At 28.1% G+C, this 14,311-nt stretch overlaps 1 protein-coding gene across 2 annotated transcripts in view; it reads right to left on the reverse strand.

The window, feature by feature from the left end:
- Positions 1-14,311, reverse strand: part of SLO2 (slowpoke 2) — a 103,392-nt gene that overhangs the window by 37,803 nt on the left and 51,278 nt on the right. For both annotated transcript variants that reach the window (XM_015327841.2, XM_015327844.2), the window contains exons 2-4: positions 3,798-3,877; positions 1,184-1,283; positions 188-386 (exon numbers count right to left, since the gene is read on the reverse strand). In XM_015327841.2, the coding sequence (XP_015183327.2) occupies positions 188-386; positions 1,184-1,283; positions 3,798-3,877 (379 nt within the window). The remainder of the gene's footprint in view (positions 1-187; positions 387-1,183; positions 1,284-3,797; positions 3,878-14,311) is intronic.

Genomic DNA, 14,311 nt, shown 5'->3' on the forward strand with positions numbered 1-14,311 from the left:
AAATAAACAAACCACCATAAAAATTTTTGTATTATCAGCAAAAAAGCAACAAGAAAAATTTCCATGCAACGACGACGAACAGCCAAAAAGATGGAAAAAGAGAGAGTGAGAGAGAGAGAGAGAGAGAAAGAGAGAAAGAGAGAAGAACCATAAACGTATAGGTGAAATAAAATGAAAAGACACGTACCTTGTAGCCAAGATAAGCAAGTAACAAGGCTTCCGTGAGTGAAACCATAGCTAGGATCACCTGTACGATCCAAAGTTCCAATGGTCTTCTTACCCATAGGATTGCGTCCCAATTGATGGTTGGATGTTCCTGAAATTCTTCTTCGGTTAAATTTTGCGATGCTAAAAATTCCGTTTTGTTTCCTGGCATACATCCGTAACTGAAAAAGACAAAACAAAAAAAAAACACAAAAAACGTCTCTTTAGGGTAAAATGAGAAGTGTTACGAGGAACTTTGAAAAAAAAAAACAAAAAAGAAAAAGAGGAAAAGCAATGTGGGAATATAAAAGAAATTTAGAAAAATAAAAAGAAAATGAAAGGTAAAACCAATGGAAAATTCTTTGGGGAATATGGTTTGAAAGAGAATGAGAGTGGGGGTAGAAGAATAAAGGAAGTTTTACACGGTCGAGCAATAAGATGCTAAAACGTTTTCCTACTGAAACTGCTGCTGATGCTGGTGGTGCTGCTGCAATCTTATCTCGGACTTTTATTCTGCACCGCGATGTTGCATTGCAACAAAGTATAGTAATCGTGCATGAATATTGCGTTAAGGTCGTGAGCGGGAATAGCCTATACTAGATTCTACGTAAAAGAGGGAGAAGGGGGAATCATTTTCTTTAGGTACCCTATTTAGTTTTTAGACGAGAAATGAAGATTACCGATTATAAGGATTCTCTGAACCAAATTGTCCTAAAGGGCCGATTAAGGCATTTAATGAAATCTCCCTGTTGGAAAGAATAAAAATCTTTCTCTTCTTTTTTTTTTGAGTTAATCCTTTTTTTATGATTTTATTTTTCTATTATCTATTTCAACTACGAAAGGGTTTGATTATAACGTTCGTTAGTTTAACAAACAAGGGAATTGTTTTTTTCTTTTTTTGAAATCTTTTTCTCGAAACTTTTATTAATATTTTTATTTTTTAATTTTTTATATGTTTAAATAAAATGAGAGGACTCACCATGCTGCGAAGGTCGGATCGTTGTCGATTATAACTCGGAATATGTAAAGGAAACATGTCAGAAGTTTGAAGAAAAGATTGGCCAGTCGTATTCTTAAACCTGAAATGAAATAAAGAAAAGAAACACAATGTCAATGTATAGAAAAGAATTTTTCTATAGAAAAAGAATAGATTTTATATATATATGAAATGGGGAGGAGAAGGAGGGAGGAGAAGGGTAAACAAAATAGAAGTTTAAAAGAAAAGTAAGAGTGACAGGAATATTGATTGAAATCAATATCACCTAGGTAAAGGTAGATAGGTTTGTAGGTTGGTATTGGCCCTTGCAAGGTACGAGAAAGCAACTTGCAACTTGCAACTTGTGATATCTGCTATTGACTGCTGCCACTGGCAAGAAGCTTTCGAAAGTGTAAATCTTTGAGTGTTAAACGATTGTCACCATTTCACATGGCATTTAAATCTTTTGACAAACAAATAAACAAAAAAACAACAAAAATGTTTTTTTTTTGGAGAGAGAAAAAATATAACCAGTAAAAAATATTTCGTATTAAAAATAAAAAAATAATAACAAATTTATCAAATTTCATATTACGAACCGAACTCGTTACGAAATAATTATTTATTCCCCTTCCACACTCTTCATTTTTCACTCTCGTCCCATCCACCCCATAAAGAGAAATGTATCGTCGAACAAAATGTTTTTTATTTTTTTTTTATTTCCGTGTAATTCAATACGTTACAATTAAACGAATTAATTATTATCTCTGTTATTTTTTTTTTTAACTGTAATACAATGCATAGTCAGTTGTCAAAATAACTTCAACTTTGTTTACAGTGAAATGTGCATTACGAAAATTCTACGATAATAGAATCTGTCCGTTTTGTCAAAAGTGTGAAGTGCAATACTAGAATTATAGTTCAACTTGTCATCACAAAAAAACTGTCATTGCAAAAAAAGTGTGATAGCTGAGTGATCTTTAACGAGTGATTTTTTTTACTTTCTGAGTGAACGCAATGGGAATAGGTAAATTGAACATTATAGTACTAACATAAAAAGAGAGATTAATCATATTTACTTGTTTTCATGAAAAATGAAATAAGAGAGAGAAAGAGAGGGTGGAAGTACGAAAGGGGTTGAGAAAATGATTCCAAATAACATTCAATGAAAATTTGATTAATCGTTTAAGTGCCAGACAAAGTTGGTCGGTTGTTCGGCATTTAATATCGAGGAACGTTGTAAAATTTATCGATTCGTATAAGAGAAACAAACATTTTAATACAGTTTGTCAATTATCGATAAGATATTTTTGAAATATTTAGGAATGAAATGGTTCAAATTTCATCTCATTGCTAGAGCTTTGATGTAGGGTATTGAAAACGTATTAAAATATGTTTGTTAAACTATGTTGTTTTCGATTTATTGTAGAAACACGTTGCGTAAATTAAATCAGTATTACCTATAGATAAAATTAGATAAAATAATAATACAGTATAATTTATTAGTTATAAAATAAAATCTCAAATACGAAGGGTTTTTTTTTATTTATTGTCACGAAACAAGGGAACCAATCCGAAAACAAACACACAAATTGCGTATTTTTGCGTTTATTGCGTTCATATAACTGATACATAAAAAATAGTATACTATCTTAGTTAAACCAAAACTATTCTTTGATTATCTTTAGTATCGATCAAAATATTTTACGAGCTTTTATATCGACGTTGGTCACGACTTACGCGTTGTGGTGAAGGTTTAAATGCGAATACGATGACGATTTCTATGCTTTACTATGATGGTGAAACGTTGATAACAGATAAGAGAAGGTAATATTGTGAAATACTAAAAGCAATATAACATCACATCTAGGCAGAATTTAGGCCTGAAATTCGTGGCCCATTGATGGTCGCGTTATTACGACCGAGTGATTTCTTTGATAGTTCAATCAAATGGTTTTGGTCCCTTTGTTACGTTGTTCAGAATAAATCTGATTAGAATTTATATTAATAGATCATTGGTAAATCCTTACAATGGGTCCCAATATTCTAATTTATTTTCTAATCATAGTCGTATATTTATTATACAAAATTTGTTTAAAGTTAATTAATAAATTGATTTGTTAATGGATAAATTGTATCGTAAGTTGGATAAATTTCATCGTTTGATCAAAAAAATGATAAAATTAGAAAATTAGAATATTAAATTCTATTAATTAGGTAGATGGTTCCTGTTATGCACATGCGCAATGTTCTGAAAGTCATATAAACAATATGTAATATAAGAATTTGAATAAATGACCATCTGCCAGATTAAAGGGGAATTTTGAGGAGCATGGTACTCCGATCATATACTTGGTATTTTTTTTTATAACAATAGAATATTATTATTTATTTATTTATTATTTTTTTATAACAATAATAATAATTATTTCATGAATCAATCAATAATATTGATTTAATATAATTTTGTCAGATGAATTGATTTAATAGCCAGTTATTTTATGAATTAACGGATTAAACAAATCAATACTAGCATCTATAAAAAAGAAATGTGCTTAGGCTGGGTTAAAAAAAAGCGTAGCAATTAGAAATGGAATCGTAGAATGTATTAACTCACTCGATCGTTGGTTCTTGATGAAATATAACTGGAGCCGTTCCTTGAAGGTATTCTCGTTAACGTAATACTCGACGCGAACTCTGTAACAAACAGAAAAAAAATATATATAGATTCACATTCGTTAGAGAAATATATATGTATAGGTATATGTGATTTTTTTGTTGTTTTTTTTTATTATTGAGAATTCGATAAATTTTCACGCCAATGGTAAATGTCATATCTTTGTTACCAACCCTTGTTATACGGGTCAATCGTTCATAAAGGACCTTTACATGGTAGTAACCCCCAAAAGGGTTTAATGGTAAACCTAAAAATATGACGTTACCAATGCTAGAATTTTTTAAAACTCAAGAGTTTTTCTCTGAAACGTGTAACTGCATTTCTTTATGCATACCATTCATGGTTCAATGAATATCCGAGTTTTCCTGTAAAATAATTGATCATACTTTTAAAACAAAAATTCATGACTCTATCAATGTGTTACAATTTGAAAGTAATAGAATTTTAGAGAACTGCAGAATTTTTCTTAGAAACGTTGTATAACTGCATTTACCTGTGCATTCAATATTATCGATCGAATTTGATGGTTCAATAAATATCCTAGCAGTTCTGTGAAATAATTGATCATGCTTTTGGGACATGCATTACTTAATCATTGTAAAAAAGGGTATAAAGTAAGAATCAATTGCATTGAATCAGTGTGTAATAGTAGTAGTAGTAGTAGTAGTAGTACACACTTTTCCATTCTCGTTATAACACGAGAGTTCTATTCTTAGACTCGGTAATGCAGTAGCGTCACTGAGAATAGTGTTACGTGACGTCACTTGGGCAACGTCGACAACCGGTCGACAACAGTGGTGGGCATATACCCGATCCTTTCCGGTTGCGTTGTAAACTCGTTCTTTGACCTACATATATAACGTCATTCTTACCCAACCCTTCACAAATGCATCATCTCTTTCCCTTACAACAAATTAAACAAATCAAAACGTTTTTTATTTTGACTGTTATCCTTGTTATATTATTTTATTATTATATGTTTTATTTTTTATAGATGAATATTTTATTTTATAAAATTATTTTTATAAAATTATGTTTTTTTTTTCTAAATAAATACGTAATAGTAATTACGTATTTTTACTTATTATAATAGTATATTTATATTTTTATTATAAATATACTTTTATTTATTTTTATTATAATATATATATTATAATAAAGTATATATATATTTATAATTAAATAATATTTATAATATATATATATATATATTAAAATAAAAATATATATATTTCATTTATTTATTTTATTATAATTAATATACTATTATAATAAAATATTAGATTATATATAAATAAAATATTATACTATACCACAAATTATAATTAATACACTATTATTGTATAATAAATACGTATATTAAATACGTATTAATACGTATAATAATATAGTATAGTAATAAATACATATAAATAAATATTTTAATGGTATATTATAATTTTAATATACCATTATAATAAATATAATATAATAAAATAACTATAATTAGTAATTATCCAAGAGCTTCCTGAGTAAAAAGAAAAGAAAAAAAATACAAATGGAAGAAAACCTTATGGACAAAAAATCGTAGCCAAGATGGTAACAGATGATATATTATTCGTACGATGCAATTACTGTAAAAGATCGCGATAAAAGTGCATGTGCGTTTCAGTAGGTTGGGGCGTGCCTCTGATTTGCGGATTGAAATGGTTTTGCTCTACTATACTGTTTCTAAAGGAACGCATATTAAAATACTTGCATGAACTCCTACGTACTTTCTATTTTTTTTTTTTTTTTAAATTTATTCGATATTTTTACACACAAAGAAAACCTACACAAAAAAACAACCCCAACCAACCAACATAAGATCGATGATGACTCGCGTTTTATTTTCAACCCTTGTATTTTTTGGCACATTTTCCGGAGATTCACGTCCCAGGAATTCGGTAGAAAAATAAAACTTCATGTCACTAATCTTAGAAAGGAGTGTTGGGGTTGAGGGAGGATATCGGATGAAGGAAAGAAGTTGCGGTTGATGCCCGTTGGTTAGCTTAAACCTTGGAGAGAAGATTAATGATCTCTTTATCCACACATTCACCGATTATGGGAGCCGAAGAAAAGCACACCCAGGTTCTTCCTTCATTCTTCTTACTTTTTTGCCTCGTTTAACGTTAAATACTGAGAAACTTCTTCTGCTCTTTTCCGAGCTTATTTCTTTCATTTTATTTTATTTTGTTTTCTCATACTCTAACCACACTTTTACACAGAGACACACTTAACTTTATTATATTGCTCGAATAATAGAAAAACAAAACAAAATAAAAATTAACAAAAAATCTCCTCAAATAAATAAAAAATAAAATTTATTTATTTAATTATATTAATTTGTAATAAATAAAATATTCATGTGTGATACGATAAGAAAGAAATAATATCGTTTAAAATAGTTTCTTTTTTATTCTTTACCTTTTGTTTTATATATACCCTTTTTTTCTAGTTAGATACGTGTAAAATTATAGCAAACGAGGCGTCATGAAAACTATTTCTCTATAACAAGATTAATGGCTATGCGGTTTCGTTTCGGTCGCCAGTGAAAGGTCAATCCCCACAATAACGAGTTTCTCGAACACTGTGTTACCCAATTTCCTATTGCTTGATTCTGACCGGTATTATACCTTTTCCGTGAATTATACTCTGTTTAACTCTTTCGTTTAATGTAACGAACCGTATAGGAATCATGTATGAAATATATCCTACACATATGCAAAATGAAATTTATTTCGATTTGACGAAAGAGTTTAAGAACGTCATCTATTAAATGAAATGTGAAAATTATCCTAATTTGGTACCTCAAATAACAAAAGTAAGTACTTCCTTATTTTTAACGTGATTCTTATTTTTATATTTATTTTTTTATTAATGTAATTAATAAAAATTTAATATCAAAGTAATTAACAGTTGACAATTTTCTTTGATATTTTTTTTCTAAATTTTTCTTAACGTTGCACCTATTATCCTAATTTGTTGCCTCAAATAATAAAAGTAAGTATTTCCTTATTTTTAACGTGATTCTTATTTTTATATTTATTTTGTTTATTAATGTAATTAAAAAATATCAAAGTAATTAACAGTTGACAATTTTCTTTGATATTTTTTTTTCTAAATTTATTTAACTTTGTATTTGTTTTTTTTTTGTCGTTTGTTTCAAATTGATATACCTTTATGTGAACATAATTTTATTTTTATTATTTAATTTATATTATTTGTATTAATCTGATTAACAGTTGCGTGTGTGTGTGTGAACATTTTCTTTGGTATCTTCTTTAAACTTTTTTCAACGCGGTTTACATGGTTTACCTTTTTCATTAAAGGAAGAAAATATTGTACAGGGGGTTTCTATACCACGATTCTCTTTATTCCAATTTGAGATATATATATATATATTGCTCGGGGCAATTTATATAAATTGAAAGAAATGTTTTTCATCTCTATTTCTTTTCACCTCTATCCGCAATTTGTCTTTCAAGTTTTTTGCTACTTTCTTTTCAACCGTCCTTATCGTTCATCTGAAAATTGTTTTTCGTTTCCCTTTCTCCCGATACGATTGGGTGGTGGTAAATACTTCGCAAAACGAAAGTAGATTTAACCGAAATTTGTTAAAACGTGTCTTTCGAATTGAAAAATTTTCAATTGATCGATTTACGTAAAAAATATTGAAAATAAATTCATGAAGTTGAATTATTTGATATCATTTGAACAAACTCGAGCATAACGAGGATTTATTTTGTATTTTTCAATACTTTCTGTGTTTCATCTTTTCGTTTCTTCTTCTTCTTCTTCTTCTTCTTCTCTTTTATATGGTTGTTTGTTTTTTTATTGGATTCTTGAAGAAAATAACAACATACAAATGTTTCCATTCTACGAAAGAAAATACTACTAACAACTATCTTCTTCTAACACTGTACTTCATTTTATTTGAACTTAAAACAGGAAGAAGACTAACCATAAACCAATCTATAAATTGAGAAAAGAAGAAACAATTTCTTCTACGTTATATTCTATAGTTTCAATAGTTTACTTTTGTCATTTCTTTGATAGTGCAACAATTTATTGAAATGTTTCTTAACTAATAATAAATATGAAAATTTGAACGAATCAATATAAGTATTTCATTAATATTTTTATATTAAAATGATTAACATAAATTGATCTCTATTTTCAATGTTATTATCTTTGTAATAATCAACTACGCATATATTTCCCCATTTTACAACAAATGTGTGCTTGTAACAATCGATAAAGCTATTTCATTAATTGCCACTATTAAAATGTTTATATTATAAATTGTTATTTAACAAATTGTGCAAACAGAATAGTCCTAAATTGTATACAATATTTGTACAATTAAAATGAATAAACAATTTGATTAATTTGATTTGATTTATTTCAATCATTTGATTGCAATATTGATAGAATACTTTATTTTTATTTTTATTTTTGTGGTCTCGTACAAATTTTATAAAGTATTCGAATCAAAAATATAGGTATTCGGAAAAAAGGTCGCTAAATTCAGAATTGAATTTGAGAACTCTCTCTTGTCCGATGATTGTTTTTCCAACTATATTATCAAACCCAGGAACTCTTGAAACTTTTTTCAGGAATTTATAGTTGGTAGTGATGTTTCATCTCATTTACATATGGTAATGTATACATCAAAATGGATATGTAAATATATTAATGTACAAAAATAAATATGCAGGTACGTAAGGGTCATCTATTTTGTGATTCATAAAAAAGGAGAAAAATATTAAAATAAAAATCATTTTATATAATTGTAAATCAACGTTAATTTGTTTATTATTTTGTATACAGCTTTCGATAAGTTCTATTAAGTTTCATAGATAAGAAGTTTGGTATCAGTCTGTATAGTCTTATAGAGATTCAAACACGTTTCAATGAGTTCTATCAACATGCAATATCTGTAAATGTAATTTATATGCACTTCGTACTCGGTTTGATACAACGGAAGAAAAAAAAATGACTTATATTAGCGCATGCTCACATAGTATACATATATTTGTATATAAGCATGCAGAAGTCGAGTTCTCGACAGAATCATAATGCGAGACACGCGATGATAATAATTAAGTATCCTAGAGACCACCGGGGAAACGAGAAAACTTTATCGCGAATAATTTCAAGTATAATTTCACGTAGGAATTGTTGGATCGGCATGACACGATTAAAAGTATAAAGAAAAAAGATAAAACAAAGTAAAAAAGAAAAGAAAAGAAAAGAAAAGAAAAGAAAAGAAAAGAAAAGAAAAGAAAAGAAAAGAAAAGAAAAGAAAAGAAAAGAAACTTCCTTCTTTGCAATATTAGCAATAACGTTTATAAAAAATCTAGAAATTTATTTTTATTAAAGTTAAAGATAATTTAGAATTTTGTTAAAACATATAATTGAAAAAATTGATAAAATATTTTAGAAAACATTAACAATATTTTTGTAAATTGTACAGCAGTGGGTATGTTGAGGTTCCTTTTCTGCAATATTAGCAATAACGTTTATAAAAAATCTAGAAATTTATTTTGATTAAAGTTAAAGATAATTTAGAATTTTGTTAAAACATATGCTTAAAAAAATTGATAAAATATTTTAGAAAACATTAACAATTCCTTTAGTTTGTAAATTGTACAACAGTGAGAGTATGCTGTTCTAATATCGAACCTCGTAAGGTTGCTCAATTATGCGAAGGATCCCCGTTCAATGGCAGGCCATCTTGACTGCAGCTTGTTAAACAATCGATCGTTTATATTTACCTGCAGCAACATCGATCGGTCAGGTATGACCCAGTATACGACACAACTCGACACTCTAACTGCGTGCTGTTTTGTTCGACGATGCCACGAAGGTAACCCTATCTAACTTCCTATTCACGCACGAAGTTTACTTCGAGCAAACCACTTACACGCGAAATACTACATCGAGTTGTCGTGCATTTCCTACTTCTATTTCTTCTTCTTCTTGTTCCATGACAGAAGTACCTAACCTTTCAGTAACCAATGACTTGCTTTTAACAAGTATTTCGATTAATTGATCGTTTATATATATATATATTTTTTCGTAACATTCACGAATCTAGGAAATATTGGATTATTAAATTACATTTAAAGTTTAATTTTTATTTTTTATTTTTTATTTTTTAACTACGATCCCCTAATAATTATTTGTCAAATTTATTTTGTTGGCTTTTATGTTATACAGTTTGATTTTTAATTATTTTTAATTCACCCCAAGACTATATGTGTTCGTACATTTACATTACATTCTAAAACTAAGCATATATTCAATAATTATATTAAAATTTATATATATTAAAATTATATTAAAGTTTAATTTTTATTTTTTATTTTTTAACTACGATCTCCCAATAATTATTTGTTAAATTTATTTTGTTGACATTTAGGATACGCTTTTTGATTTTTAATTATTTTTAATTCATCCTAAGAATATATGTGTTCGTAATATTATAACAAAAAAGTTTACATTTACATTACATTCAAAAACCTAAACATATTCAATAATTGTTCATTATATTAAAGTTTAATTTTTATTTTTTATCATTGAACTATAATCCTCCAATTGTCTTTTATTTGACTTTTTCTCGTTAGGCAGTTTGATTTTTTTTAATTATTTTTAATTTAAAGTTAGAGTAAAGGTTCATGACGTTGAAGATTTGTCACATATTTGACGTTAGTTTCCTACCCCGTGATATAAACGAATTGGCGGAATAGAAAAAAGGTATTACCCTATGTGATAGGTCAACAAAACGTTACGAGTCACGTGGCAGGATTCTCGGACAAGTGATTGAAAACGATTTAACGAGGACAAGCATCCCCGTCTACCGATCGTTTCGAATCGAGTATTTGTAAAGTGTCTACAACAAACCGTAGAAATTGGTTACGAATAACGAGAGCAACGGGTATAAAGGTAATTTCGTTTTATTCGACGCAAAAACATGTTTCCTTCGATAATCGATTGGGTGTTTGTCATTTAAATGAAACATACCACCCTCATTCAACCACCCCATGCACGATCCGTGCTTCGTAAATAATAAAATTAAAAAAAAACTATGTTTAAATACTAGTTAAATGTTAGAGTTGATTCGAGAAGAAGTGAATGTTCATTTTTAATAAAAATTCAACCGTTTGTAACACGATTATCACATTATTATTTTTTTTTTTATAAATAATTTTCGTACTATTTTTTATAATTATTCTTCTTTAATAGTAATAGGCATATATATACTTATAATTATATAATATGTAATATTTATATGTAATTTTATATATATTTCATATTTTTATATATCATATATTTTATATTACATATTAATATATATATATAAATTAAAAATAAAAATATAAAATATATTATTATTATTATTATTATTATTATTATATTATTATTTTATTTATATAAATTCGTTAATAATTTTATGCACATTAAATTATTTATATTTCAATAAATAACTTGAAATATCATGCGATATTTCACAGGCAGAGATAAGCCAATCGATGTTCATAACATTGATCAGAGTTAGTATATATATATATGAGAACTCTGGAATAATTCATGATCATAGTTAAAAGTGTAGAAGGACGACAGTCTGGAAGTATAGTGATCATCTACTGTAAAAGAGATTTATTTTAAAATCGTGTAAATATATAATTATTTTTATATATTTACTTTTTATATAATTATATAATATATTCTTTGTATTATTTTTTTGTTCAAGTATATATCCAAGTTGTGAATAGAATAGAAGATGCATTCAAAATAAAATAGTTCAACCTTGCACTGTAATAAGTTTTTACAATACCATTGACGTATCTATCTATCTATACACGTATATAGTCTTTAACCTTAATAACTAGTTCAAACAATATAAAAGCGATAGGAAAGGAAGAAGAGTATACATACATTTCGAAACACCAAATTAACTGTTTCTATTTATGAACCAACGATGACGAAATATCAAAAGTTTCATTCAATACCACCAAACCATAATCGATTGAAAAGTACGAACTTGACGAAGTACGATCAATTTAAAAAAAAAAGAAAAATAGAAAAAGAAGAAACAAAAGAACGAGAAAATAAAATCCTAAAAATAGATGAATAATACTATTGGTGGATTAGTCGTAAGGTAAATTTTAAAATCGAGATAAGCAGTTAATTAGAGAACGGTTATGAATAAATAACATAATCAACGTAGGCGAAAATGTCACAACTTTCATTTTATTTTCAGAATAAAAAAAAACCAATTACAAAAATAATAATAAGAATAATAATAATAATATATTCTTATCTTTTTTCATCAATGTTAGTTACAAATTAAAAAAATTATAGAAACAGAAACATATATATAACATATATATAACAGATAGTGTGAGAGTGAGAGGGAAGGAGGAAGATAACAAAAAAAAAAAAAAGTAGAAAAGAAGAAAAAGGAAGAAGGAATAAAAGAAGAATAAAGAATGAATAAGAGAGGAAACAGTTCCCATATGGGGACGTGCGTGTTTGAAATTGCGTGCCGGTAGCGTTAATATGCCCTTCGCACGTTGGCTCGGCTCGGCATAAATAAATTAAAGGGCTAAAAGCAAGTAGAGCTAGCTAGTAACGAAGCTATGAACACTAGCTATGATCTCTCTATCTATCTCACTCTTTCTAACACTCACTAACTCACTCACACTCTCGTACTAACCATGGTAATAACGCGAGTGACACAGTTATTAAGATAATAAATTTTGCAATGAAAAAAGAAAGAGAGGAGAAGATAAAAAGAAAGGAAAAAAATAAAAAATCCAGAGGAGTGCCCCCATAAAATAATTATCCAAGTATCCTAAATGCATTGTCCTTGAAACCCCACTCTAGTAGAAGATAGTTGCTAAGAGAATGTTGTAATAAATGTAGCTAGCTGTGGGAAGGTTTTAGAAAAGGGTGGAATAAAGGAATTGAATCCTTGTATGAGAATAGATTTTGTTTTTATATTTTTAGGCCAGTAAATTGCTAACCACTAACATGGTTTGGTTTCGGTTTTAAGGTTGATCTGAAAATAAACGCGTGAGATAAATAAATTACAAGACTTTAATGGGAAATTTCAAGTGGTGTTTTCCTCAACCCTCCAATCGTTGTACAACGAAACCTCGGAACATTTTCGAAGGGGTAGTAGTCATTTAAATTACTACGAAGGGTTCGTTTCTCCCTCCTAGTCGAATTCACGATGTCTTCTTTAAAGCAATCCATTTGTATGTTTCAGTAATCACCCCTCTATCAGGGGTTGGTTACTTCATCTTATTATTTTCAAAAAATAACTACTACTACTACTACTACTATGAAGTTTAACATGATCCTATGGAAATAAAAAATAAAGGAGAAAGGTTCTGCGTATGTGACGAAGTAAATGTGTCAACGGGAAATAGGAAATAAAGGTGAGATGATAAAATGTCGGTAAATCTTTCTCTTTTTTTTTCTTTTTTATTTCGAACCCTTCGTAATATTCACCTGTATAAGAAGGTCCAAGATTATACCCGCGTAAAGCCATGAAAATGTATATTTCGTGCGAGACGCGTTGACTTCCGATTAAAAGTAAAAAAAAAAAAATAAAAAAAAGGAACAATTCGTGAAAGAATTCCCTAGGAAGGATGGTATAATAAAAGAAAGAAAGAAAAAAAATATTTTAAAGCGTACTTTCTCTTGGCAAATGTTTTTCTCGCTAGTTTGCGCGATACGTTTCGAAGAAACACAACCCTTCTACCAACCCATTTTACCCTCAACGATAGTCGTAAAAAGAAACGAAGAAAAGAGAAAAATAAAAATAAAAGGAAAATAAAACGAAGTTGTTTCGTACGTAAATCAAATAAGAATTATTTCGCATTTGACGATGATGATAACACAGAATGATTATAGGGAAATATTGTGTTAATATTATATTTTCTAAAATAGGAATAATTTCAAGTCAAAGTATTATGCTACCGACAGCAAACATCGGACATTTCGCAATTTGATATTCGTTTGCTTACCGCATGCCAGGCATCAAAGTCTCTAAACGAAATGGTTAGATCTTTCGAATAACTTTAAAACTATGAGTGTTTTAATACGATACCTCAACTTTATTACGATCAATATTATAACAATACTTTGATATAACAATTTCAAATCATTAACAATAATTGGTCTTTTATTTTTCATTTTCAGTTTAATTAAATTGTTAAATGTGTTTTTCCTGTTAGGATTTTTCAATTTAGGTGGCAAAATTAAAGTTGTATTTCTATCTAGTATCGTTTAAATTCTACTTTATTATAAAAATTTTAAATCTTTACTAATTATTTGTTATTTTTTATTCAGTATCGGTTTAATTAAATTTATATTTATTGTCAATTTTGTTTTTTCTGTTAAAAATTGAGTGACAAAAT

The sequence above is a fragment of the Polistes dominula genome, unplaced genomic scaffold (genome assembly GCF_049000335.1).
Source record: "Polistes dominula isolate Pdom_NZ unplaced genomic scaffold, Pdom_raw_medaka scaffold_35, whole genome shotgun sequence".
Classification (NCBI taxonomy): domain Eukaryota; kingdom Metazoa; phylum Arthropoda; class Insecta; order Hymenoptera; family Vespidae; genus Polistes; species Polistes dominula.